At 46.3% G+C, this 26255-nt stretch overlaps 1 protein-coding gene across 3 annotated transcripts in view; it reads left to right on the top strand.

The window, feature by feature from the left end:
• Positions 1–8419, top strand: part of CPLANE1 (ciliogenesis and planar polarity effector complex subunit 1) — a 66282-nt gene extending 57863 nt beyond the window's left edge. For all 3 annotated transcript variants that reach the window (XM_069745940.1, XM_069745941.1, XM_069745942.1), the window contains 10 exons: positions 150–180; positions 391–519; positions 599–758; positions 1605–1657; positions 1782–1934; positions 2131–2234; positions 2532–2621; positions 3076–3210; positions 5196–5344; positions 8038–8419. In XM_069745940.1, coding sequence (XP_069602041.1) covers positions 150–180; positions 391–519; positions 599–758; positions 1605–1657; positions 1782–1934; positions 2131–2234; positions 2532–2621; positions 3076–3210; positions 5196–5344; positions 8038–8178 — 1145 coding nt within the window. In that variant the 3' untranslated portion in view covers positions 8179–8419. The remainder of the gene's footprint in view (positions 1–149; positions 181–390; positions 520–598; positions 759–1604; positions 1658–1781; positions 1935–2130; positions 2235–2531; positions 2622–3075; positions 3211–5195; positions 5345–8037) is intronic.
• The last annotated feature ends 17836 nt before the right edge of the window (positions 8420–26255 follow it).

Raw genomic sequence — 26255 nt, forward strand, 5'->3', positions numbered from 1 at the left:
CAGGTGACCCCGGTACGAGGCGTCGGTGAGAAATGGTCGTGTTTCCAGTTGTCTCCCCGGGTTACCCAGTAAGTGAGGGCCGAGCGCTGGGAACAGACACGGCGCATTGTCACTGCACCGTCCTCATGTGTCGTCTCCTCTTGTTTCAGCTCTCGGACGCTCCGAGGAGACGGATCCCAGGTAAGCAGCGCCGGGCGTTACATTATTATAAGCCGACATTCACACTTAGTGGATTTTTTTCTGCTGTTCGTGCGGATTTCTGCTCCGTTTCTCGCTCTCAGCACCGGATTTAGTTTGGAGAAGCCGCAGGGTTCTCTCTTTTGTGCTTCCTTGCGTTCGGAACCTCCACGTTAGGACGTTCCTGATCCTGTGAGGTTTTTTTTCCTGCAGCGTTTTCCAGGATGCCCTTCAGATGAGCGGCCTTAGTGATATCGCTGATATTCTGGGGGATCTGATGGCTGGAGGGGTCTCTGCTTCTGATCTCGGGCTGACGCCGGCGCAGGCGGACAATCTCTCCAGGTTTGTACAAGGCAGTAGTGATCCCCTCCGTACAATGGCGCCTTATGATCACGGCCACAACACATCTTTATCTTCACAGGGTGAAGCCCCCGGGGACCTCGAGGAGAACTCCGAGGGAGCGGGCAGATCTCCTGCGCTGGATGAAGAAAAAGCAGAGGGAGCGTCTGGCCGATCACCGGCGGAGGCTGCGGGAGCTCAGGGAGAAGGAGCACAAACCCTTCCAATCGCTGCAGACTCCAGTACGTGCATTGATTATTCTGGGACTTGTTGTCCACTAGCTGCAGCTCGCCTTGTCTGTTTCCTCAGTATAAATGATTGATTGCCCGATGGAGATCAGCAGCTATAAACGGGCACAATATTGCGCTCCAGTGATTGCAGCAGCGCTGGGTGAATGTGTGCCGTTAGTTTCGCAGCCTCCTCGGAGCTTTGCACATTTCATGGCAGCAGCATGCACAGCCTACAAGAGCACAATACCTGCCAGACATAAAGCACAAACAGCCCGGGAGTCAGCGAGACGGACAAGAACTGCTGCTCTACTATAGGGCCCATATTTATGGGGAACTACAGCAGTAATGGGGGTCTCGCTGCATTTGCACTTTCTACAGTCCTAAGGAAAAACTGAGGCTTCAGCATTTGACCAGAGCATAAGGGGTCCACAAGTAACATTATACATGTAGCATCACTTGTGTGATCGTTTCGCTGGTCCCTCGCAGGACTCGGCGCGTCTGTCCCTCGCAGAACTCGGCGCGTCTGTCCCTCGCGGAACTCTGCGCGTCTGTCCCTCGCTGGACTCTGCGCGTCTGTCCCCCGCGGGACTCTGCGCGTCTGTCCCCCGCGGGACTCTGCGCGTCTGTCCCCCGCGGGACTCTGCGCGTCTGTCCCTCGCGGGACTCTGCGCGTCTGTCCCTCGCGGGAGTCGGCGCCTCGGTCCCTTGCAGAAGTCGGCGCCTCGGTCCCTCGGCACACCGGTCACTCCCAGCCCTCAGCTGGTCACTTCCGCCTGTTCAGACATCATATAGTCTACAGTGCCGGACTCTGTTTTATTACATCGCTTCACTTGGGTTTTCTTCATTTCCTTCCCTTAGAACACATCAAAAGCAATCCGAGAAATGCAGCAAGTGAAGGATGAGCGAGAGCGGTAAGTCCCGGCATTTATTCCCAGACTCCAGCGGTACTGTGCAGCCTGGATGTGAAAGTATGGTGCATGACAGGGGCGGTGTCCCCACCTTCCCCCGGGGATCCTCTATATTTCTGTCATGTAGGACTCTGCTGTTGGAGCATCACGGTCATCGGGTGTCAGATGCCATCGACCTCATGCAGGAGATGTTATCGGAAGCCAAACAAATTCCTTCCGCCAGATCCCAGCCCAGCGCACCCCGAGCTGCCCCCTTAAGACATTCGGTCTCTCCAAAAGGGTAAATTACCTCCAAAAACTTGCGCCTATAACAATTCCCTTTGTAAGGTGTCGTTGCCAGTTGCTGTTTTTCGGCCAGACCGTTCGACGGCCCGTGTGTCGGCCTGCTGTCCACAACGCCCTAGGGGTCATCGCTCGTCTTTCACAGTGTAAATTGAGAGCGGATATTTGCACTGATCGCCACATTGTTGTTCCAGAGCTCACGGCGCGTCCGCCGACAAAGAAAAGCGTAGATCGTCCTCCAGAGGTGAAAGATCACAGACGAGGAGCACGTCGTCCCCGGCGCGGCCACAGATACGGGGTAGGATGATTAGCGCATGGGGATCAATCTGCAGGTTGCATTGGGGTCATTCCCGGTCCACACAATAAGTGCTAACTTGCTCTCAGTTGCGGGGTCTCTGCACAGGGAACCCCCGATGGGCGGTGATCTGGCACAGCTGTAGTCTTGTGCACAATCAGTGGAGCTCCAGTCACACAAAGCGTTATCAGGATGTGTGGGGGCCGCAGCCGTGAGACCACCAGCCCACACTATATAGTATATAGAGGGCAGCATCGTTTATGTATCTACATCCAGTGCTGCCGTGTTCTCTTCTCACAGGAACCGCGACCTTTGTGCTTCCGAAGAGCAACTGGGAACCCAAACTCCGGACGCGCAGCGCCCCCAGCTACTCCGTCCACAGGAGATACGGTAAGAGATGCAGGCGTGAAGACCACCAGGACGATTCTTATGTGGTCTTCTGCATTGCCATGGGTCACGTCTTTTCACTCATCACAAGATTTCGGTGACCAGCAGGAGTTTGTCGTTGCAGATTTAAGGGGTACTCCATCCAGAAACTTGTAGCACCTGTGAATTAGGTGATGAATGAAGATTGTTAGGGAAAACCCACCAGTCACCAGAATTAGAGACCCTCAGTCCTTCATCAAATATGGAGCGTGCACACCCTGGCCTCATACCACCCTGTGTGAGCGTGCTGCATTTATATTCATGACTGTGGGGGCCCAGCACTCATTTCCTTGCTAAATAAAACACATCACCTATTCATTGTATAGAAGATAACTATTTCCCTGGTGGAATACCCCTTTAAATGATCAATGGTCACACAGACGCCATGTAATGTTCACATTGTTATATTTCTGCCTAGATCCGTCCCTGCCTGGGGACCGCCTGTCCCAAATCACACGCCGGGGGATGCTGGCGGCCAGGAACAGGTTAAACGTACACAATAAAAACCCAAAGCCCATTCTAAAAGCTGCAGCGAAGCAAATGTCCAGACAAGGTAAGGGTTAATAACAAAACTGCGTCCTGTAATTACTGAAATTAGTAATATCTACAGTGCAAGTAATGTATGTACACAGTGACTGCACCAGCAGAATAGTGAGTGCAGCTCCGGGGTATAATACAGGAGGTAACTCAGGATCAGTAATGTAATGTATGTACACAGTGACTGCACCAGCAGAATAGTGAGTGCAGCTCTGGAGTATAATACAGGATGTAACTCAGGATCAGTAAAGTAATGTATGTACACAGTGACTGCACCAGCAGAATAGTGAGTGCAGCTCCGGGGTATAATACAGGATGTAACTCAGGATCAGTAAAGTAATGTATGTACACAGTGACTGCACCAGCAGAATAGTGAGTGCAGCTCTGGAGTATAATACAGGATGTAACTCAGGATCAGTAATGTAATGTATGTACACAGTGACTGCACCAGCAGGATAGTGAGTGCAGCTCCGGGGTATAATACAGGATGTAACTCAGGATCAGTAATGTAATGTATGTACTCAGTGACTGCACCAGCAGAATAGTGAGTGCAGCTCCGGGGTATAATACAGGATGTAACTCTGGATCAGTAATGTAATGTATGTACACAGTGACTGCACCAGCAGAATAGTGAGTGCAGCTCCGGGGTATAATACAGGATGTAACTCTGGATCAGTAATGTAATGTATGTACACAGTGACTGCACCAGCAGAATAGTGAGTGCAGCTCTGGAGTATAATACAGGATGTAACTCTGGATCAGTAATGTAATGTATGTACACAGTGACTGCACCAGCAGAATAGTGAGTGCAGCTCTGGAGTATAATACAGGATGTAACTCTGGATCAGTAATGTAATGTATGTACACAGTGACTGCACCAGCAGAATAGTGAGTGCAGCTCCGGGGTATAATACAGGATGTAACTCTGGATCAGTAATGTAATGTATGTACACAGTGACTGCACCAGCAGAATAGTGAGTGCAGCTCCGGGGTATAATACAGGATGTAACTCTGGATCAGTAATGTAATGTATGTACACAGTGACTGCACCAGCAGAATAGTGAGTGCAGCTCTGGGGTATAATACAGGATGTAACTCTGGATCAGTAATGTAATGTATGTACACAGTGACTGCACCAGCAGAATAGTGAGTGCAGCTCTGGGGTATAATACAGGATGTAACTCTGGATCAGTAATGTAATGTATGTACACAGTGACTGCACCAGCAGAATAGTGAGTGCAGCTCCGGGGTATAATACAGGATGTAACTCAGGATCAGTAATGTATGTACACAGTGACTGCACCAGCAGAATAGTGAGTGCAGCTCTGAAGTATAATACAGGAGGTAACTCAGGATCAGTAATGTAATGTATGTACACAGTGACTGCACCAGCAGAATAGTGAGTGCAGCTCTGGAGTATAATACAGGATATAACTCCGGATCAGTAATGTAATGTATGTACACAGTGACTGCACCAGCAGAATAGTGAGTGCAGCTCTGGGGTGTAATACAGGATGTAACCCAGGATCAGTAATGTATGTACACAGTGACTGCACCAGCAGAATGGTGAGTGCAGCTCTGGGGTATAATACAGGAGGTAACTCAGGATCAGTAATGTAATGTATGTACACAGTGACTACACCAGCAGAATAGTGAGTGCAGCTCTGGGGTATAATACAGGATGTAACTCAGGATCAGTAATGTAATGTATGTACACAGTGACTACACCAGCAGAATAGTGAGTGCAGCTCCGGGGTATAATACAGGATGTAACTCAGGATCAGTAATGTAATGTATGTACACAGTGACTGCACCAGCAGAATAGTGAGTGCAGCTCCGGGGTATAATACAGGATATAACTCAGGATCAGTAATGTAATGTATGTACACAGTGAGTGCAGCTCTGGGGTAAACTATGTATGTACATACATTACTTATCTTTACTGGTCCTCTATACTTATTCACTATGTAATATTTCCATTATGTTGCCTCTCACGGACAGAGAAGAGCAGTAAAGGGACCAGCCCCCTGTCACAGCTTGACGAAGTCCACCTTGAAGAAGACTACGAGAGGGACATTGTGAGCCCCTGGGAAATCCCTGATGAAATCAACAGGATCTTAAACAGCAGCAGAAACTCCATCCTGTCCCAGGTACAGCCCAGCATGTGAATACAATCTGTACCTTGTTGTAATATCTACAACCACCAGCAGAGGGAGACTGAGGCCGCTTGTAGATAGTGAGGAGTCGGCAGCTGTCGGGGTGCAGCGGTTACAGACTCCACACCTTGTGCAGACTGCAGTAATAGTGGACAGGGCTGATGTAAAACCTATAAGTAACTCATAAGTGAGTGGTGTCACCCACTGCGTCTGCAGAAAAGTGTTGGCTCTTGCATAGGTTTTTTTTTTTTTTTCACATTGTCGTGGTGGAATAAATCTACCATAATAATAATAAATAATAATATTTATTTATATAGCGCCAACATATTCCGCAGCGCTTTACAGTTTAACAGCTTCAAGCATAACAGTCATAAGTAACAATGTTGTTAATACAATAATTAAAGCAACACAAGATGACCCTGCTCATGAGAGCTTACAATCTACAATGAGGTGGGGGAGATACAAAGTACAGGTGTGTATTTACAATGATCTATTTGCAATGATGGTCCAGCCATCTTCAGGGGGTGGGGGATAGATGGAGATAGTGAATGGGCTACACACAAACAAAATAACTGATTAGGGAACATGATAGGCCGCTCTGAACAAATGTGTTTTGAGGGAGCGCCTAAAACTAAGCAAATTGTGGATGGTCCTAATATCTTGGGGTAGAGCATTCCAGAAGATTGGTGCAGCACGGGAGAAGTCTTGGATTCGGGAGTGGGAGGTACGGATTAGTGCAGAGGTTAGTCAAAAGTCATTTGCAGAGCGAAGAGGTCGGTTAGGCCGATAGACAGAAATGAGGGAGGAGATGTAAGGGGGGCCGCACTGTGGAGAGCTTTGTGGGTGACAACAAGTACTTTGAATTGTATCCTGTAATGAATGGGCAGCCAGTGTAACGACTGGCGAAGAGCGGACGCGTCCGAGTAACGATTAGCCAGATGGACGACCCTGGCTGCCGCATTAAGGATGGACTGGAGAGGGGAAAGTCGAGTAACAGGGAGGCCAATTAATAGAGCGTTACAGTGGTCCAGGCGGGAATGGATCAGGGCGACAGTGAGGGTTTTTGTTGTTTCCATGGTGAGAAAAGGGCGGATTCTAGAGATGTTCTTTAGGTGTAAGTGGCACGAGCGGGCAAGAGATTGTATGTGGGAGGTGAAGGAGAGATCGGAGTCAAACATAACACCCAGACAGCGCGCCTGCTGCCGGGGTGTTATTATGGTGCCATCCACAGAGAGGGAAATGTCAGGTTTAGGGAGGTTAGTAGATGGCGGGAGCAGAAGAAGTTCAGTTTTGGAGAGGTTGAGTTTCAGATAGAGAGCGGACATGATGTTGGAGACTGCAGACAGTCAGTGGTGTTCTGTAGTACAGCGGGGGTAAGGTCAGTGGATGACGTGTATAGTTGTGTGTCATCGGCATAAAGATGGTACTGAAAGCCAAATCTGCTGATGGTCTGTCCAATTGGGGCCGTGTAGAGGGAGAAGAGAAGGGGGCCAAGGACTGAGCCCTGGGGTACCCCGACAGTGAGAGGAAGAGGAGATGAAGTGGAGCCAGAGAACATAACACTGAAGGAGCGGTCAGAAAGGTAGGAGGAGAACCAGGAGAGAGCAGTGTCCTTAATGCCTAGTGAATGGAGCCTAGAGAGTAAGGGTACCGTCACACTAAAACAACGCTGCAGCGATACGACAACTATGTCGATCGCTGCAGCGTCGCTGGAGAGCTAACGATCCCGAAGTCCCCGGTAACCAGGGTAAACATTGGGTTACTAAGCGCAGGGCCACGCTTAATAACCCGATGTTTACCCTGGTTACCAGCGTCGCGTCCCTCGGCGCTGTGCTTCTCTGCACTGACAGTGAGCGCCGGACAGCCGGAAAGCAGAGCGGTGATGTCACCGCTGTACTTTATGGCTGGCCGGCGCTCACCAGTCAGTGCGGGAAGCTGAAGGCGAGGGACATGACCAGACACCGGGAATGTAAGAATGTAGTGTTTTTTTTTTTTTTTACATTTACACTGGTAACCAGGGTAAACATCGGGTTACTAAGCGCGGCCCTGCGCTTAGTAACCCGATGTTTACCCTGGTTACCAGTGAAGACCGCTGGATCGGCGTCACACACGCCGATTCAGCGATGTCAGCGGGAGATCCAGCGACGAAATAAAGTTTCAAACGATCTGCTACGACGTACGATTCTCAGTGGGATCCCTGATCGCAGTAGCGTGTCAGACACAGCGAGATCATAAGGATATCGCTGGAACGTCACGGATCGTGCCGTCCTAGCGCTCAAAGTGCCACTGTGTGACGGTACCCTAAGAGAGGGTGGTCAACAGTGTCGAAAGCTGCAGAAAGGTCGAGAAGAATGAGCAGAGAGTGGTCACCGTTACATTTTGCTGTCAGGAGGTCGTTGGTCACTTTGATGAGTGCAGTTTCTGTCGAATTTAGGGGGCGGAAACCAGACTGAAAGGGCCTAGGAGGGAGTGAGTGGAGAAGTAACGGGTAAGGCGGGAGTAGACTAGGCGCTATCATCAACAGTACCAGCTGCTCTGCGAGGGTCACTGTCAGCAGAGACCGTGCCTATATCCAGCCATCATTTATTGTTCCCCATTCTCCAGCCTGTGTTTTACCTTGTAATGTTATGGTCAGCATTTTTTCTGATTTAATAATATCCCCCTTTTTTTTTTTAAAAACTTTCAAGGGGTCTTTCCTGAATGGAGACTTAGATCTACAGCTCCATCACCCGGACATTTCTTCAGAGCGCACAGGCAGTACTCTCAGCGAGCTGGACTGGAAGGCAATAGATGACCTGGTGGCCGGCGTCAGCAGCCCCGAAACGTAGTACTGTGCTTATTGAAGGGACAGGCCTGCGGCCGGCGTGACACAGGGCGTCTCGTGTGCCTGGACAGCCATCCTTTCCATCTACTGTCGTGGTCTTTGCCTTACTTTGTAACTATGAGGATTTTCTCTTCTGTATAATATGAGGCTTTATAAAGTTTTACATTTTTTATGAAGATTATTTATATTTTGTCTTTATAAAATATATCAGATTATGTAACGGTGGAATAAAGTTGAGCCTTGTACAGATTGTGTATTCTCTTAGTAGGCTCATCTTAGTCCTTCTAAACACTATCTGAATATATAAAACCCCATTAATCTAGTCTTCCTAGGAGCAGAGTCACAGCAGATTTGTTGTTTGACTTCCATAAATGGAACTTTTTTTTGTTATATTGGTTTTTAGTAATTCCTGTAAAATCCCTTTCATGTTTAACATATTGGTGGGTGTACACCCTGGCTTTAGATGGGGTATACCACCCAGGAACCAACATGTCCTGAACCAACCATGAACGAAAAACATTGCCCACAGGCCACCAGACGTGACCCCAGGACAGGAGGAAAGAAAGGAATAAGGTGGGATTTTACGTAACAAAAATCCAATTTTTACATTGGTCTACGTTGTAGAGCAGTTCCAAAAGGTAGGAAAAACGGACAATGTAGAAAGCGAGCAGCACCTTATGTCCCAAGATGGCACAGACACAAACCATTTGTGTGAATCTTGTAATATTTTACAAAGGTGTGGACAGATGTTGCAGATCAGAAAAATGGAGGCCTGATGCTTGACCAGCAAGGAGTCCTCTAGTGGAAGTGGTAACCCGAAAGGGCAGAGATCGACCCTTGGCTTTGAAGGCTCGCTCAATAACCAAATACGTGACCTGATCCACTTGGAAATGATAGTCTTGGAGGCAGCCAGGACCTTGTAAACCTCCCAAAGAGTCAAGACTTCTGTAACAGAAAGGTCAAAGAGGTGGAGGGAATGTACAAGGAGGGGTTGTCCGTGATATGGAAGGTCAAACCCACATTTGGAAGAAAGGATGGAGAAGGAGAGGGCAAACGACTTGATCATCTCCATGGTGTTTGAACAGACACAAACCACTTTCCAGGAAAGGAACTTTGGGAAGATGCTGAAAATATCCTAGAAAGAAATCCATGAGATGGGGGAAATACTGTCGTTCGCACCAGGGAAAGTGGTAAACCCTAGCAGATAGAGGCTGACGAGTCTTCAGCCTTGTCTTGAAAATGGCATAAAAAAAAACCTTAAATCTGAGCTGCGTTTGTATGGATGTGGAAGCCAAAGTCTAGAAGCCATGTGGGATGGAAACGGGGTATAAGATGGGGGCATGGGGCATTTGCACCTAGCTCAATGAGGCCAAAGTACCATGCCCGGTACCGCCAGTCTGGAGTTATCAGGATAGCCCAAACACCCTCTGCTTTGACGTGCTTCAGAACGCGAAAAAGAGCAGAAAGAACTCTGTCCAAGGTGTATCCACCGCAAAGGCCCTCTAGTCCTGGCTACATAGTTGGATCCTTGTGATCGAGACCGGACTTGAGGTCTACATTGGGGATGATGCAGGGCTGGCTGAAAGCTTCTGGGTGAAGAGCCCTCTCTCTGGTATTTCGGTTTTCTCAGCTGAGAGTCTGCAGCTCAGTTCTCTACTCTAGAAATTAAAATGGCATGGAGCGCTGGATTGTGATGGCTCCTGGTGATTTCCTAGTACCTGCTTACACCTAAAACACATGGGCTACTTGCATAGTGAACAAGTCTGTAGAAACCTGTTCACACCACCAAAGAACTTGAAGACACAAAAACGCACAGAGAGGTCAAAAATACTCTGTTGTAAAAAAAAAAGTCACAGTAAATAAGCAAGTGCTAGTCAAAAAATGAAAAAAATAAACGGTATTTAGTTAATACGTTTTTTTGCAAAAAAATGTATGTTAAGCTGCTCCACCAATCGCCAAGGTATACCCATAATAGAGCAGTCCTGTCTAATGTATATAATCCCTATGTGATGTATTTAAAAACCTGATCATCTGTATAGTACCTGTATAAGCAGGGTTCTTTGGTGGTGTGAACAGGTTTCTACAGACTTGTTCACTATGCAAGTAGCCCATGTGTTTTTGGTTCTATAATTGTTCTCTTGTTTCTACAAGACTGGGGAGTCCACCACTCCTCTGTGGGTCATTTGCATTGTAGCTGTTCCATCCTGCATGTCCACATGTATATTTTTTCTCTCTGAACCCTGCTTATACAGGTACTATACAGATGATCAGGTTTTTAAATACATCAGATAGGGATTATATACATTAGATAGGACTGCTCTATTATGGGTATACCTTGGCGATTGGTGGAGCAGCTTAACATATATTTTTTGCAAAAAAACGTATTAACTAAATACCCTGTATTTTTTTTTTCATTTTTTGACTAGCACTTGCTTATTTACTGTGACTTTTTTTTTTTTACAACAGAGTATTTTTTACCTCTCTGTGCGTTTGTGTCTACCTGCTTACACCTGCTTCGGTTTACACTTGAAGCGGCAAGATTGTGTCTGATTAAGCCATTGTTTATGGAATAGTTCTACATCTAGAAAGGGAACATTAACTCTTTGGAGTTAAAGGTTGTGGGTGGTTCAGATGAAGGAAGAATCCTCTTTGGGGACAACTAATCTCTACCATCTACCTGACACCAGTGTCCTCCACGTGAGCCATCCAAATCTGACAAAAGATGACAATCCCACACCCAAAATGATGTTTTGATTGGGTAGGGGAGACCTTTCTGTGATGGAGGGCCTGGAAATGGAGTGTTATGTGACTTTGGGGCAGGTATGCCAGGAATACCTGACGAGGGCTGTCTGCAGTTGAAGGAGCTTTCCAACAAAGAGTTGTGGAAGGAGCGAAACTACTGGAATTGCCTAAACAGAAGAGGGCATTTACAGGTCTGGTGAAACACAGCACTCTTGTCCCACTGTGGCATGTGTGATGATCGCTTCTAGGTACCATGTGAAAGGAAGCCCAATAAGGGCCTTTTTCCACCCTGGCTCATCAGAACAGGATGTGAGCCAAGTGGCGCACCGAACAGCCACTGAAGTCTCTGCGGTGCAGATCGCAAGTTGTACTGACTTGAGAAATGTCTCACAAAAGAAATTAAGAGGTGTGCAGCAATCAAAAAGCAGGATCAAAAAGATCCTCACAAGGATCCCTGGAAGATAAAACATGGTGAAGCCGCTTAGTCCAGGCGGACCAGGTTTGGTTGACACAAGATGCAACAGAACAGGAATGAAGAAAGCAACCAGCAGCACTTTATCAAAGGAAGCCAAGTTGAAAGATCCAAGGAATCCACCAGAAGTTAATCCAGTAAGTACTGAAAGCCAGCGTCCCGAGTGAAATAGTAAAACAAAATTTATTCTGACGTGTAAAAGGTAACAACGTTTCAATCTATCAAAAAGGCCTTTATCAAGTGATGCAACAAAAGCAGGACATAGAGCTGCTGTAAAGGCTACGTTACAGAAGAGTCACTCATTATCCAGCGGATCTCTGAGGGACATCAACTCTGTAGAGCATCTACCTTGCCTATTTCTAAGACTAGCTATATGGGTATCCACAGAGGGAGGTGTGAACCATTTGGTCACCAAATCCTTCCAAAAGAGGAAAAGTACCTCTAAGAAGAGGACAGTGCCTGTCCAGGTGGTTCAATTTCTTGGCAAAAAAGATCAGGGAATGGAAATGAATGAGTTTATGAAGACCTTGAATCTGATCTTTTTTTTAACAGAAAGCGTACAAATGGCATCAGAGCGATATTGAAATTTTAGATGTCCAATTAGAGGTGGAAGCAGATGGTTTAATACTGTGGCCTTGGGAACTGCCTCCTACTTAATGGCAGCTGAAGCCTTTATGATTAGTTGGCACATGTCATCGTTGCGGCGTGATGTGCACACTACGCTTTGCCAGGCAGGCTAATCAAAGGAGGTGCCATGGAATACTGATCTGACCACAGGACCAGGGTCCTGCAAATTTATTCGCTGATCTCCATTATTGATGTATACAGAAAAAGCACTTCAGGGTAAGTAATCTTGGCAAGAAGAATATATAATCTTGGCAAAGTCTTTGTGGTTGGGAAAAGTAATTTGGTACTGATAGAAACAAACCGCTTCCTGGGAAGTAGAGGCAGACTCATCGGGCACATGAAAGGTATCCCTCACTATCCGGGTAAGGCTGAGGCCAGTTTAGCATTCTGCTCAAGCTAAAAGTGTGAGGTGTCATCCAGGTGTTTGGACTGTGCAGAAGGAGAAGCTTCAAATCCACAGTGGCTCTCTTGTGAAAGTGTTCCAAGGAGACCAACAAAGATCTGTGGGAAGACATCTTATGGCTCTTGTAAGAACATCTGTTGGGAAAGAGGGTAGGCTTCTCAAGCTTTACAGACCCAATTGGGCTAGATAACATTTACAATCGAGCTGCCAAGCGCTACAGTGAAATCAACCATAGTTTGGGGGCAGCTCAATCAGTATCCTGGTCAAACACCTGACCCATGGTGGAAGCTTGGTTCCTGAGCAGGCAGGGAGTTAAGATATTGGGCACAGGGGTAGCTTGGCTGACAGCATGGTAAACAATATAGGTAAGCAGCGTGATGGAGCAGCCTGAGGGCACAAGCAGAGGGGAAAAAAACCTATATAGGATCCTCCAGGGGTCATTTCTCACAAGGGGAACATGAGTGGGGAAGGATGTATACTTACCGGTTTGACATCTTCAGGCTCTATGGATCACAATACGTAGACTGCAGAAGAAGTTACCAGTGAATCGGTGAGCTCCTCTGACCTCAGGGTCTGTGGACCTTCTAATGAACGATCTCCTTACCTGATTTATGATCAAGGTTGAGCTTTCCTGGTCTATCCCATGTCTGAAAGGGAATGTGGAACTTGTTGATAGACTAAAAAGTCACCCACACCCTCCATACAGATCCAGGTTACATACCGACCTTACTTTTAAGGCTGTCTAGCCACCAAATGAATGTTTCACATGTCTTGTATAGAATGCTTGGTTCTGTCCTGCCCAAATGAGGATGGGAGACGTGATCAGACTGATAAAAGACTAATTACAAAGGGGATGTACACTTTACAAGGAAAAATGGTTTGTCAATTTTTTAGCTTGATAAAAATCCAACAGAAGATTGTAAGGAGACTACTTCAAGTAGACTACTTTTGTGCTAGCAGAGGACACAAGGAAAAGGGGGGATGCTAGTCCAGGAGACTACGAAAGTGTTGCAGAACAGCCGTCGAGTCTGAAAGCAGGGCAAAATGGATGTCCTAGGATCGATGTTGGGAATGTTCTGCCATAAGAGACTATGGAAGAGTAAAAAAAAAAAGTCTGATGATGCAACCCAGAGAACGGTCTAGTGAGTCAAACTCCTCTCCTGTCGAATGAGTTTTGCAAGTTAGGAAGTCGGTAGAACATAGTTTACTATGGACGAAGGAACTGCTGAAGACACCTGCAGACCTTGCTCAGTCCATGACCAGATACCTCTGCCGAGGTTGATCAGGCTAGGCTTCCACGTTGGAAAGGACAATCCTACCTCTCTGGGTTCCATAAGGGAGGAGCTACAAGCTTAACCTACGGGCGATCCTAAGCTATGCAACACTAGAAAAAAGTGTGTGAGAAAAGGGATGTCCGTGATTTTCAAACAGTGGGGGTTAAGACACCGCTACTAGACCAAGAATAAGAGTATGCTCAGAGGAGAGGGACAGGGAAAGGAAGGTCAGAGCGTTTGAGTTTTAAGAGTGTTTTCGAGTTCTCTGTAGGGAGAGGAAGGCTTCTCGTGCAGAACAAAACAGTATGCTCTGAAGAACTAGGTTGGATTGAGACAATTTTGACCTGCTGAAGGTCGAACCCGAATGGAAAATGTGAGAAAAATCTCCCAGCATGTAGAAAAGAGGAGCCTTGAACCATATGTGTGAGCCTTGTAAGAGCACTGGTGAAGAGGCTAAGCTGAATAGTAACACCAAGGGTTTACAGATATTCTTGGTGTCTTTGCCTCTGTTCTTCATCTTCTGGATCGCCAAATTCAAGTGCACTGGGAGGAGGAAGGCTGTAGATTCCTTGGGATTATCTACTGAAACGAGGACTCCATTCTAGAGGACGTTGAAGGACACATCAGTCATAAGCTAGAGATTCAGAATGGAAAGCGAGGTAGTCCTACCACTGTGTGGCTGGAGTAAAGCGACGCAAACCTGAGAAAGTACCTACAAGCTCCCCTGAAGAGTTGTCCATGAAACTAAGTGTTGAGGAACAACAGTCGGATGGCGAAAAAGGATGACACAGATGAGGACTCAAATCACTATAAGGACAACTGGTCCAGCCTTGATAACCTGAGGCTTCTTGGGTAGCTCTTGTCCAAACCAAGCCATCTTGGAAAGGAACGGAGCAAGGTTCCTTGCATGCAGGATCGCTTACTTTGACATGAGTCAACACGATAATCATGAGTCGAGAAATGTCAGCAGCTGTAAAGAAAAAAAACCTGACATGCAAAGGAGGGTCCCCAGACAGATTAACCCGAGATAGTTAAATAAATAGGGCAGCACACTGCAGCGCCAAAACATGCAAACTTGAAAAAACGAAATTTGAACTGCATTACTGCACTAGAAATATGAAAAATGAGAGCTTTTAGCGCACAAAAATGGCCAATTTTATGTGTACCTCGTAGCCACGTTAAGGCATCTCTCTTATACGAGGTCCTACGCTTGACCTACCTCACTGAGAATAAACGTCTCCATCTGAATGGGTACATGTAAAAACCTCTTCTTGGACTCAAATTCTCTCTCTATGTGGAGGGGTATTGGACCTACTATAATTAAAACACCTGAAGCTAGGAGGCGGGGAGTGCACGATCAGAAGGCTAGAGAATACATTTCAAAAACCTGACCTGCACATCCAAACATAGACTGAGTGTGAACAGGTGCTGAACCCAGAGTCGCCAACTCGTATATAGTTAAATAAATAGGGCAGCACACTGCAGCGCCAAAACATGCAAACTTGAAAAAACGAAATTTGAACTGCATTACTGCACTAGAAATATGAAAAATGAGAGCTTTTAGCGCACAAAAATGGCCAATTTTATGTGTACCTCGTAGCCACGTTAAGGCATCTCTCTTATACGAGGTCCTACGCTTGACCTACCTCACTGAGAATAAACGTCTCCATCTGAATGGGTACATGTAAAAACCTCTTCTTGGACTCAAATTCTCTCTCTATGTGGAGGGGTATTGGACCTACTATAATTAAAACACCTGAAGCTAGGAGGCGGGGAGTGCACGATCAGAAGGCTAGAGAATACATTTCAAAAACCTGACCTGCACATCCAAACATAGACTGAGTGTGAACAGGTGCTGAACCCAGAGTCGCCAACTCATATATAGTTAAATAAATAGGGCAGCACACTGCAGCGCCAAAACATGCAAACTTGAAAAAACGAAATTTGAACTGCATTACTGCACTAGAAATATGAAAAATGAGAGCTTTTAGCGCACAAAAATGGCCAATTTTATGTGTACCTCGTAGCCACGTTAAGGCATCTCTCTTATACGAGGTCCTACGCTTGACCTACCTCACTGAGAATAAACGTCTCCATCTGAATGGGTACATGTAAAAACCTCTTCTTGGACTCAAATTCTCTCTCTATGTGGAGGGGTATTGGACCTACTATAATTAAAACACCTGAAGCTAGGAGGCGGGGAGTGCACGATCAGAAGGCTAGAGAATACATTTCAAAAACCTGACCTGCACTTCCAAACATAGACTGAGTGTGAACAGGTGCTGAACCCAGAGTCGCCAACTCGTATATAGTTAAATAAATAGGGCAGCACACTGCAGCGCCAAAACATGCAAACTTGAAAAAACGAAATTTGAACTGCATTACTGCACTAGAAATATGAAAAATGAGAGCTTTTAGCGCACAAAAATGGCCAATTTTATGTGTACCTCGTAGCCACGTTAAGGCATCTCTCTTATACGAGGTCCTACGCTTGACCTACCTCACTGAGAATAAACGTCTCCATCTGAATGGGTGCATGTAAAAACCTCTTCTTGGACTCAAATTCTCTCTCTATGTGGAGGGGTATTCGACCTACTATAATTAAAACACCTGAAGCTAGGAGGCGGGGAGTGCACGATCAGAAGGCTAGAGATACATTTCAAAAACCTGACCTGCACATCCAAACATAGACTGAGTGTGAACAGGTGCTGAACCCAGAGTCGCCAACTCGTATATAGTTAAATAAATAGGGCAGCACACTGCAGCGCCAAAACATGCAAACTTGAAAAAACGAAATTTGAACTGCATTACTGCACTAGAAATATGAAAAATTACATGTAAAAATTACATGTAAATATGAATAATTACATGTAGGTTGTGATCCTCAACCTACTGAACAGCCGTACAGCCAGCTCTTCCCTCTCCTAGTGTATCCTCACCCACCCCCTGCAGACTGTGAGCCCTCGCGGGCAGGGTCCTCCCTCCTTATGTACTCGTGTGCCTTGTTATCTGCTCATGTTTAATGTATTTGTCTATATTTGCCCCGTATTCACATGTAAAGCGCCATGGAATAAATGGCGCTATAAAAATGTATAATAATAATAAAAATAATAATAATGTACCCATTCAGATGGAGACGTTTATTCTCAGTGAGGTAGGTCAAGCGTAGGACCTCGTATAAGAGACATGCCTTAACGTGGCTACGAGGTACACATAAAATTGGCCATTTTTGTGCGCTAAAAGCTCTCATTTTTCATATTTCTAGTGCAGTAATGCAGTTCAAATTTCGTTTTTTCAAGTTTGCATGTTTTGGCGCTGCAGTGTGCTGCCCTATTTATTTAACTATATACGAGTTGGCGACTCTGGGTTCAGCACCTGTTCACACTCAGTCTATGGATGTGCAGGTCAGGTTTTTGAAATAGATTAACCCGAGAGTCATGATCTAATCACCAGGAGGGAATTATCAGAATGCAACTTGAGAAATTATACAATTCTTGCAGGAGGGGGGAACTCATTTACCTGATGTTTGGAATCTGATCCAGGCCAAAAGAAACCCTTGTACTTTGGCTCTAGCTTCAAAAGGACGAGAGGGTAAGTACCGACAAAACTGAGGTGATGAAATCGCTTGAGGCCCGCTGACCACACTGATCATCCATGAAGATCATGGTAGATGTAGGAACTGGCTACTGGATAGGGCACTAGAGAACGCTACTGCCATCAGTCATGTGGGTCTAGATCACTGGATGGTGCACCTGGACCGTGCTGCACACAGTAGTGTGGTTCGCGTTAGATATAGGTCCTGACATATTGGATAATTCGTAGTAGGTCCGACTCACCGGATGGTGGACAAGGCACCTGGGGTGCAACAGTAATCAGGATGAGGTGCGTGGTATAAAGTGGGACTGACTCGCTGGATAATGGACAGAGTACCAAGACCACTGCTGCTACCAGTCATATGGTACTTGGTGGATGATGCGTCTTAACAGAGAAGGCACTTGCATTGCTGCTACAACTGGCCATGTGGTACGTGGTAGATGGCGCATCTGGCTCACTGGATAATGGACAGGACAAATGGACCGCTGCTGCAATCAACCATGAGGTACATGGTAAATGTTGCATCCCACTCACAGAAACACTAGAACCACTGTTGCATCCATGGTGAGCCAGTCGCAAGGTATTATAGAACCATTCTCAATACCCAGTGAACGTGGGCAGAGATCTGGATATTTGGCAGAAATAAAGTGAATAGCAACCCAGGAAGGAACGCACTTTAGAGACAGCTGAGAGAGCTGCATTGGAAAGGTCCGTAAGATATCATATGCATAGGCTAAAGACAGCAAAAAAGTGTAACCTTATTCATCGTAAATGCCTAGACCAATGCCAGGCTATGTTGTGTCCTGCACCCATGAATTTTGTCCTGGAGTTATGTCCTGTCCTACTTGGAGAACAGAGAGAGACTGCAAGTGAGCACAGAGCCTCTAGTCAGCTGTGGACCGGCCCAAACACTGCGGTAGAGGAGATCTGGAAACGGCTCACCTCTCCTTATATTGTGGTGTAATATGCCAGAACCAGGGCAAGAAAGATTGCGATGAAGGGGGGGGGGTCAGTAACAGAAAAGGCGCAATTAGATCCCACGCATCTAGGAAACAAGTGATTGGATGAGCCAAGTTGGCAAGAGGCAAAAGGTCCCGAACCAGGCAGGGAAAAAACTTAGAAACCTGGCCACCGGAAGGAATCAGGAGAGGGCTAGGGTGGCCATGCTGAGCTGAAAACCTAGGAAAAAAAATTACCCATGAACAATAGCATTTAATATAAAATTAAAACACAATGCTATAAAAACATCTACATCACTTATATACAAAAAAATAAAGGGAACACTTAAACAACAGAATATAACTCCAAGTAAATCAAACTTCTATGAAACCAAACTGTCCACTTAGGAAGCAACACTGATTGACAATCAATTTCACATGCTGTTGTGCAAATGGAATAGACAACAAATGGAAATTATTGGCAATTATCAAGACACCCTCAATAAAGGAGTGGTTCTGCAGGTGGGAACCACAGACCACATCTCAGTACCAATGCTTTCTGGCTGATGTTTTGGTCACTTTTGAATGTTGGTTGTGCTTTCACGCTCGTGGTAGCATGAGACGGACTCTACAACCCACACAAGTGGCTCAGGTAGTGCAGCTCATCCAGGATGGCACATCAATGCGAGCTGTGGCAAGGTTTGCGGTTTCTGTCAGCATAGTGTCCAGAGGCTGGAGGTGCTACCAGCAGACAGGCCAGTACACCAGGAGATGTGGAGGGGGTCGTAGGAGGGACACAGCCCAGCAGCAGGACCGCTTCCTCCACCTTTGTGCAAGGTGGAACAGGAGGAGCACTGCCAGAGCCCTGCAAAATGACCTACAGCAGGCCACAAATGTGCATGTGTCTGCACAAACTGTTAGAAACCGACTCCATGAGGATGGTCTGAGTGCCCGACCTCAGAGCGATCTGCTTGCAACATCCTTCAGCCTGACCGGTTTGGCAGTGGGTCAGTAATGCTGTGGGGTGGCATTTCTTTGGAAGGGCCGCACAGCCCTCCATGTGCTCGCCAGAGGTAGCCTAACTGCCATTAGGTACCGAGATGAGATCCTCAGACCCCTTGTGAGACCATTTGCTGGTGCGGTTGGCCCTGGGTTCCTCCTAATGCAGGACAATGCCAGACCTCATGTGGCTGCAGTGTCAGTAGTTCCTGCAAGGCATTGAAGCTATGGACTGGCCCGCCCGTTCCCCAGACCTGAGTCCGATTGAACACATCTGGGACATCAGGTCTCGCTCCATCCAACGTCAAGTTGCACCACAGACTGTCCAGTAGTTGGCGGATGCTTTAGTCTAGGTCTGGGAGGAGATCCCTCAGGAGACCATCCACCACCTCATCAGGAGCATGCCCAGGTGTTTTAGGGATGTCATACAGGCACATGGAGGCCACACACACTACTGAGCATCTTTTCCTTGTCATGAGGCATTACCACTGGTTGGATCAGCCTGTAATTTGATTTTCCACTTTGATTTTGAGTATCATTTCAAATCCAGACCTCAATGGGACATTCATTTTGATTTACGTTGATAATTGTTGTTGTTTTATTATTCTGAACATATTCCACTATGCAAGGAATAAAAATTTGCAACTGGAATATTTAATTCAGAGATATCTAGGATGTTGTATTTTCCTGGGACTTAGGGAGATGGATACCTGTTGGAGGCCCTGGTATCCATATTCGCAGCACGATGGAGAAGACTGTCATCAACGTCCTGGAGCCCGTTGGGTGGCTGGAAGGTACCGGGTCCCGGAGGCAGTCAGACGGATGGAAGGTACCAGTTCAGTCTTCCCACCCTGCATGTCTGGATCTGGGGGCTTGCATGTCAGAGGAATGGAGTCAAGGACCATCCACCTATGCCTGTGTGCTAAAAAATGGGGTCAACAGTAGTCCTGTGTCTGCCTCTTACAAACAGTAAGCTAAAACTAGTCAGCTAGGCACCTATTGGTGGGCGTATGCTACTCAGCAGCTAACTTCGTTGCCTAATGTCAGCAGCATACACCTTGGTTTCCTGTGTCCCCCAATGAAGCGATAGAGAAAACTGGTTACAATGTCCAGCTCAGTTGAAACGCAAGACAATGGTGTGGCCCTGGTTTCGAATAGCAACAAGGCTAGTGAGCTATCAATTTACATACTTTTGAATGAAAAAAATAAAACCCATATACATGGAAAACTCCTTTAATAATGGCAGTATACTGATTTTAAAAGTAGTGATGAGCGAGCAAGCTAGGGTGTCATCCGAGTATATCGGGTATGCCCGAGTCCCCGTGGCTGGATGTTTCGCGGCTGTTCGACATTTGGGGATTACCTGTTTATTAGGCAATCCCTTCATGTGTTGGCGCTAACAGCCGCAGGGACTAGAACATATTACTAGAGTACGCCTAAGATATTCTGATAACATGATATCCAAACACGCACGCTCCTCACCATTTATAAACACACAGAGAACAAATCTTTAGGTTTAGTCCAGCTAATTTGCACAAATGAAGCGCTCATGCTTTGCTCATTCTTACCCATCAGGTTCATTCACTTTGAAGCCAATAACTAATACATGATATGGCTTTGAGTGGTGCTATATTCATTGACCACCCTTGACACAAGTTCTCAAATACTCCAGAATTTATCGAGCCATGGACTTCTACATGAAAGCAGTTCTTACTCTCAAACCACGGCTGCCGCATCAGCTCTGCAGGACAGACCCAATCATAAAGCAAATTTTTTTTTTTTTTTTTTTAGATTTCCACCATAAACAGATTGATATTTAACTTCCCGTGTTATAGCAGACTAGCTATTGAACCCGTTCTACGCCCGGGTGGCGAGCATTTATATTGGTATATGGTCTCCATCCTGGTATGTGCTGCTCCATCCTGCGTCCCCATCCTGTCATGTGCTGCCTTCCTACGCCCCCGTCTTATCATGTGCTGCTCCCATCCTGCCTCCATCCTGTCATGTGCTGCTCCCATCCTGCGCCCCATCCTGTCATGTGCTGCTCCATCCTGCGCAACCATTCTGTCATGTGCTGCTCCCATCCTGTGCCCCCATTCTGTTGTAATGTGATGCTCCCATTCTGCCTGTTCCGGTTTCCATTTTGCCATATGTTGCTCCCATCTTTCTCTCTCCGGCTGTACTGCCCGAGTGGGACTGTGCTGAGCGCAGATGTACTGCCTGAGTGCGGCTATACTGAGAGTGGTTGTACTGCTTGAGTGCGGCTATACTGAGAGTGGTTGTACTGCCTGAATGTGGCTATACTGAGCGCGGCTGTACTGCCTGAGTGCAGCTATACTGAGCGCGGCCGTACTGCCTGAGTTCGGCTATACTGAGCGTGGCTGTACTGCACGAGTTCGACTATACTGAGAGCGGCTGTACTGTCTGAGTGCGGCTATACTGAGCGTGGCTCAGAGTGGCTGTAATGCGCGAGTGCGGCTGTACTGCGTGAGTGCGGCTGAGTGTGGCTGTAATGCGTGAGTGGCTCTACTGCGCGAGTGCGGCTGTACTGCGCAAGTGCGGCTGTACTGCGCGAGTGCGGCTGTACTGTGTGAGTGCGGCTGCGTGTGGCTGTACTGTGTGAGTGTGGCTGTACTGTGTGTGAGTGGCTGAGTGCGGATGTATTCCGTGAGTTCGGCTGAGTGTGGCTCAACTGTGCGAGTGTGGCTGTACTGTGAGTGCGGCTGTACTGCGTGTGGTTGAACTGTGTGAGTGCGGCTGATTGTGGCTGTACTGTGTGAGTGTGGCTGTACTGTGCGAGTGAGACTGAGTGTGGCTGTACTGCGTGAGTGCGGCTGTACTGTGTGAGTGCGGCTGAGTGTGGCTGTACTGTGATTGCCGCTGAGTGTGGCTGTACTGCGCGAGTGCGGCTGTACTGCGCGAGTGCGACTGTACTGCGCGAGTGCGTGTGGCTGTACTGTGTGAGTGTGGCTGTGCTGTGTGAGTGCGGCTGAGTGTGGATGTACTACGTGAGTTCGGCTGAGTGTGGCTCAACTGTGCGAGTGCGGCTGTACTGTGAGTGCTAAAAGAAAGAACCTGGCACTCAACTTAATGCTCGTGAGATTTTAATGGTAGTAGCCAAAAAAAACGTTTCGGTCCTATATCTGGACCTTCATCAGTTACGTACTATGATGAAAAAGTGAATGACTGTAGTGTCATATAAGGCACAGCATGGTCTGCGTCTGGTATTTGCGCAGATAGGTTTAGGCACACAGACTGGACTTATTAACGCTGATAGGTGCTGTGCTTGTGTCCAGACACGGAATCCCCGCTTGTCAGTCCAGTCCCTAAACCTTGCTGTGGCCTTCTGGTGCAGGACAAGGAAATAATTATTTTGGAGGGAACTTTTGGAGAGGGCTTGTGATGGCCCATATCAGTTTACATACGAGTGAGGAAGTCATTTACATGAATGAAAAAAAAAAAGTCACTAAACACCAAAGTAATGAAAACTATAAACACTTACCAAGATCCCATTCAATCAGTCCAAAAGCCGTGTCCCAATTAATTTTCCATTATTCATAACGGGAATTTTGCAGTCAACTTAAATTTCAAATTTTTTTTTATAATAAGTTCTCTTAAGCATCTCCATCCAGTGTGACTGCAATCTCCCGGGACTCCTACAGCTCTCATTTGTCTATCTCATGCCAAAAGCAACGGCCAGCGTGGAATACTGTCCATTTAATTCTCTCCGGGCTGGTTAAAATTAAGCCGATGATTTGATGCTTCATGAACAAGTGTGCTGCTAGTTTTGGAAGAAAGCCATGTTTTTGTTTTTTAATTCTCAACCACCACTTAAAATGGAAATCCGTCGCCCACTGTAATCCACTAAAAGGAATAAGAATAAAAAATAAAGTATAAATAAAAAAATTGTGGTCTGAAGACCAGACCCATGTGCCGTCTACAGACACTAAGCATGAACTGGTTCGACTGGAGCCAGCGTGTGGGGTGTATACTGCAGACAAGGCACCAATCTTTTTGTATTCACATAGTGTCAAGCCTCCTGGTGGCAGCAGCATACACCCACGGTCCTGTGTCCCGTGAAGGACAAATGGACACTATTAAACAAACTTTGCATAAATTAATAGAACTAATTAAAAGAAACGTGTTTGATCTTATGAGACAAATGTTTATTTCTCCCCTTGTTTCTTCACCTCTTCCCCTGCAGCATGAACTAATTTCAGTCTCAAAAAGAGCAGATATCCATCTTGGTCAAAACAAAATATACTGCCAGGTCACTGAGGGATCATATTACAGCTGAGTGTTTAAGTCTATGGAGAGGAAATCGCAATATGACACTACAGCTTTCAAGACTTCCTCTCAACTCAGTGATGGATTCACTGCTACACTACTCAATATTGTCCAGCATGCAGCTGCTTTCTCTACAGTGTCTTGCACCTCAGTGCTGGATTCACAGCTGCACTGCTCTATACTGTCCTGCATGCCGCTGCTTTCTAGAAAACGTTTGCCATACCAGTGCTGGATTCACCGTTATATTGATCTTTACTGCTTTATATTGTCTGGCATACCACTGCTTTCTAGAAACTCTGAATCTCACGGTACTGGATTCACAGGTACACTGCCCAATACTGCTGTTTAATGTCCTTCATGCCACGGTTTATGAATATGTGCCAATTAGACACAGAAGAGCAGGAATCCCACTTATACCACTGTGTGTTCTGCATGGGAAACGTAGCAACTAGTCTAATCCAGCTAACTCAGAGACAACTGAAAATTAGAAATGGATCCTGCAAAATGGCATATACAGTATTTAATTCATAAAATTACCAGAAATAGTGTTATTTCTCATGAAAACTTACAGGACAGCTTATTGGAAAAAAAAGTAATCTGAAACCGGTTAAGTTTGAAGGCTCCTAAATGAAGACTACATATTATTATGTGGCCACTAAAGAAGCAGGACCAGGTACTTCACTACAAAATTAAAAACTTTTTCTCGGTTGCTTCTTTGGGGGGGGGACACCGGAAACCATGGGCGTATGCTGCTGACAATAGCTAACCAGTTTTAGCTTTATTTTTCCCCCCATGTACATTTATGTTTAATCTGGTTTTTATTGAAAAGAAATTCAGACAATCAAGTAACAAAGGATTCCACAACATAACGATTACCGACTACAAAAATAAATCTCATTTACACAATTGTATATCAAGACCTGTAGCCGAGTCCCACAATAATAGAATTTTCAGGTCAAAAAACATTTTCAATCAAGTCCAACAAAATCCCAAAAAGAAAAATAAATCCATGACGGATGTAGGGAAACTGTATAACCTTTGGCGATACATATGAAGTATCTGCTTAAAGAGAGCGACCCAAACCAGAGAAGCCGGGTCCCTCCAAATAATAGTGGTATAAACACGAAAGGAAAGAATGAGGTGAAGAAGAGGAATAGGAAGGGGGGGTGGGAGGGGTTAAGGAGGAGAGAACCAAAAAAAAAAGGGGGGGACAACGAAGTCTGATATTACAGGGGGCAACTGACGTCCGTCTAACCTGTATTGTTCAATCTATCTTCCTTTTAGAAAAGAGGGATTGAAAATCCTGAGAGTCCATATACAAAATCCAAGGACTCCAAACCTGCAGATATTTCTCCATTGAACCATTAACCTCAGCGGACAATTCCTCCATATTTTGAAGGCTGGTCATATCCTTAACCCATTCATATTCGGAGATTGGGAGGATTTCCCATGTCTCGGGATCACAGTGTGCGCAGCAGTTAAGCAGAATCTTAGGAGCCCCTTTTTCTGGAACCAGCCCGGGAGGATAGATAATAAAGCCACCTGGGGGGGGGGGGGGGGGGGGGAGTTGGTCAAATGACCGCTAATGGCTTGATAAGCGGAAAAGACAAAATCCCAAAATGGCTTCAAATGCTTACATCCCCACCAAGTGTGTAGCATGGTACCTCTCTCTACTCCACAACGCCAGCACCTATCGGAGACGGAGGGAAAAGCGGCGTGTAAGACATCAGGACAGCGATACCACCTGGTGAGAATTTAGTCATTCTTTTCCTGTGTAGCACAGGCAATAGAGAATTTATTTGAGTATACAACAGTCTTCCTCCACTCTGCCTCCTATATATCAACTCCCAACTCACCCCTCCACGTACTTGGGAAACTAGTCTTTGGTATTTTGGTTCAAAAGAGCATGTATTAAGAAGACAGCATGTGCAGGCTTTTCAAACGGAGTAGGAAGGGAGGCGTACGAGCCTGCGCCTTCTGGAGACGAGAGGAAGGATTTTAGTTGGAGGTACTTCAGCCAATCAGAAGGGCCCCTGCCCTCTAACGGCTGCACTGATTCGAAAGCGGGAATGGCCAAACCTATGAGGACATGAAAGCATCTAGTATTGTCCCTTCTCTCCCATCCAAGAAAACGATCCCTCTCCACCCCCGGGGGAAAACTACGGATTAGAGAAGAGAGGTGTAAGCGGTCCACTGCCCAAGGACAGAGAGCCTCTGCTGGTCTCCAGATCCCGTCCTTTAAGTGTATCTTTAAAGAGGTCAGCTTCAGACCTGAATTGACCTCTACTTTTAGGGCTGATCCAGGGGAGGTAATGGAGTGGAATTTTAGAGCTATCTTTTTCTATTCCCACCCATCGTTTGTCCGAACTGTGGAACTGCCAGTCTAGGATGCATGTCAACAGCGCTGCTTTGTGATACCATTTGAAATTTGAAAGACCATCACCCCCTGAGCCTTTGTGCCTATATAAAGTACCCATGCCGATCCGGGGTCTTCCACCCTTCCCCTACATACACAAATCTCGAGATGGCTGATTGGATTCTGGATAAGAAAGGAGAAGGAATTAGAGGAACTGTCTGGAAAATATACAGGAAACGAGGCAATACATCCATTTTTATTGCATTGATACGGCCAAACCATGAGAGCTTCCGCTTATCATAGCTATATAAGTCTTTCAAAGTCTTATCCAAAAAGGGTTGGAAATTTAAAGAATATAGTTTAGTATGATCTGTCGGGATGGTTACCCC

The sequence above is a fragment of the Ranitomeya imitator genome, chromosome 1 (genome assembly GCF_032444005.1).
Source record: "Ranitomeya imitator isolate aRanImi1 chromosome 1, aRanImi1.pri, whole genome shotgun sequence".
In the NCBI taxonomy this organism is placed as follows: domain Eukaryota; kingdom Metazoa; phylum Chordata; class Amphibia; order Anura; family Dendrobatidae; genus Ranitomeya; species Ranitomeya imitator.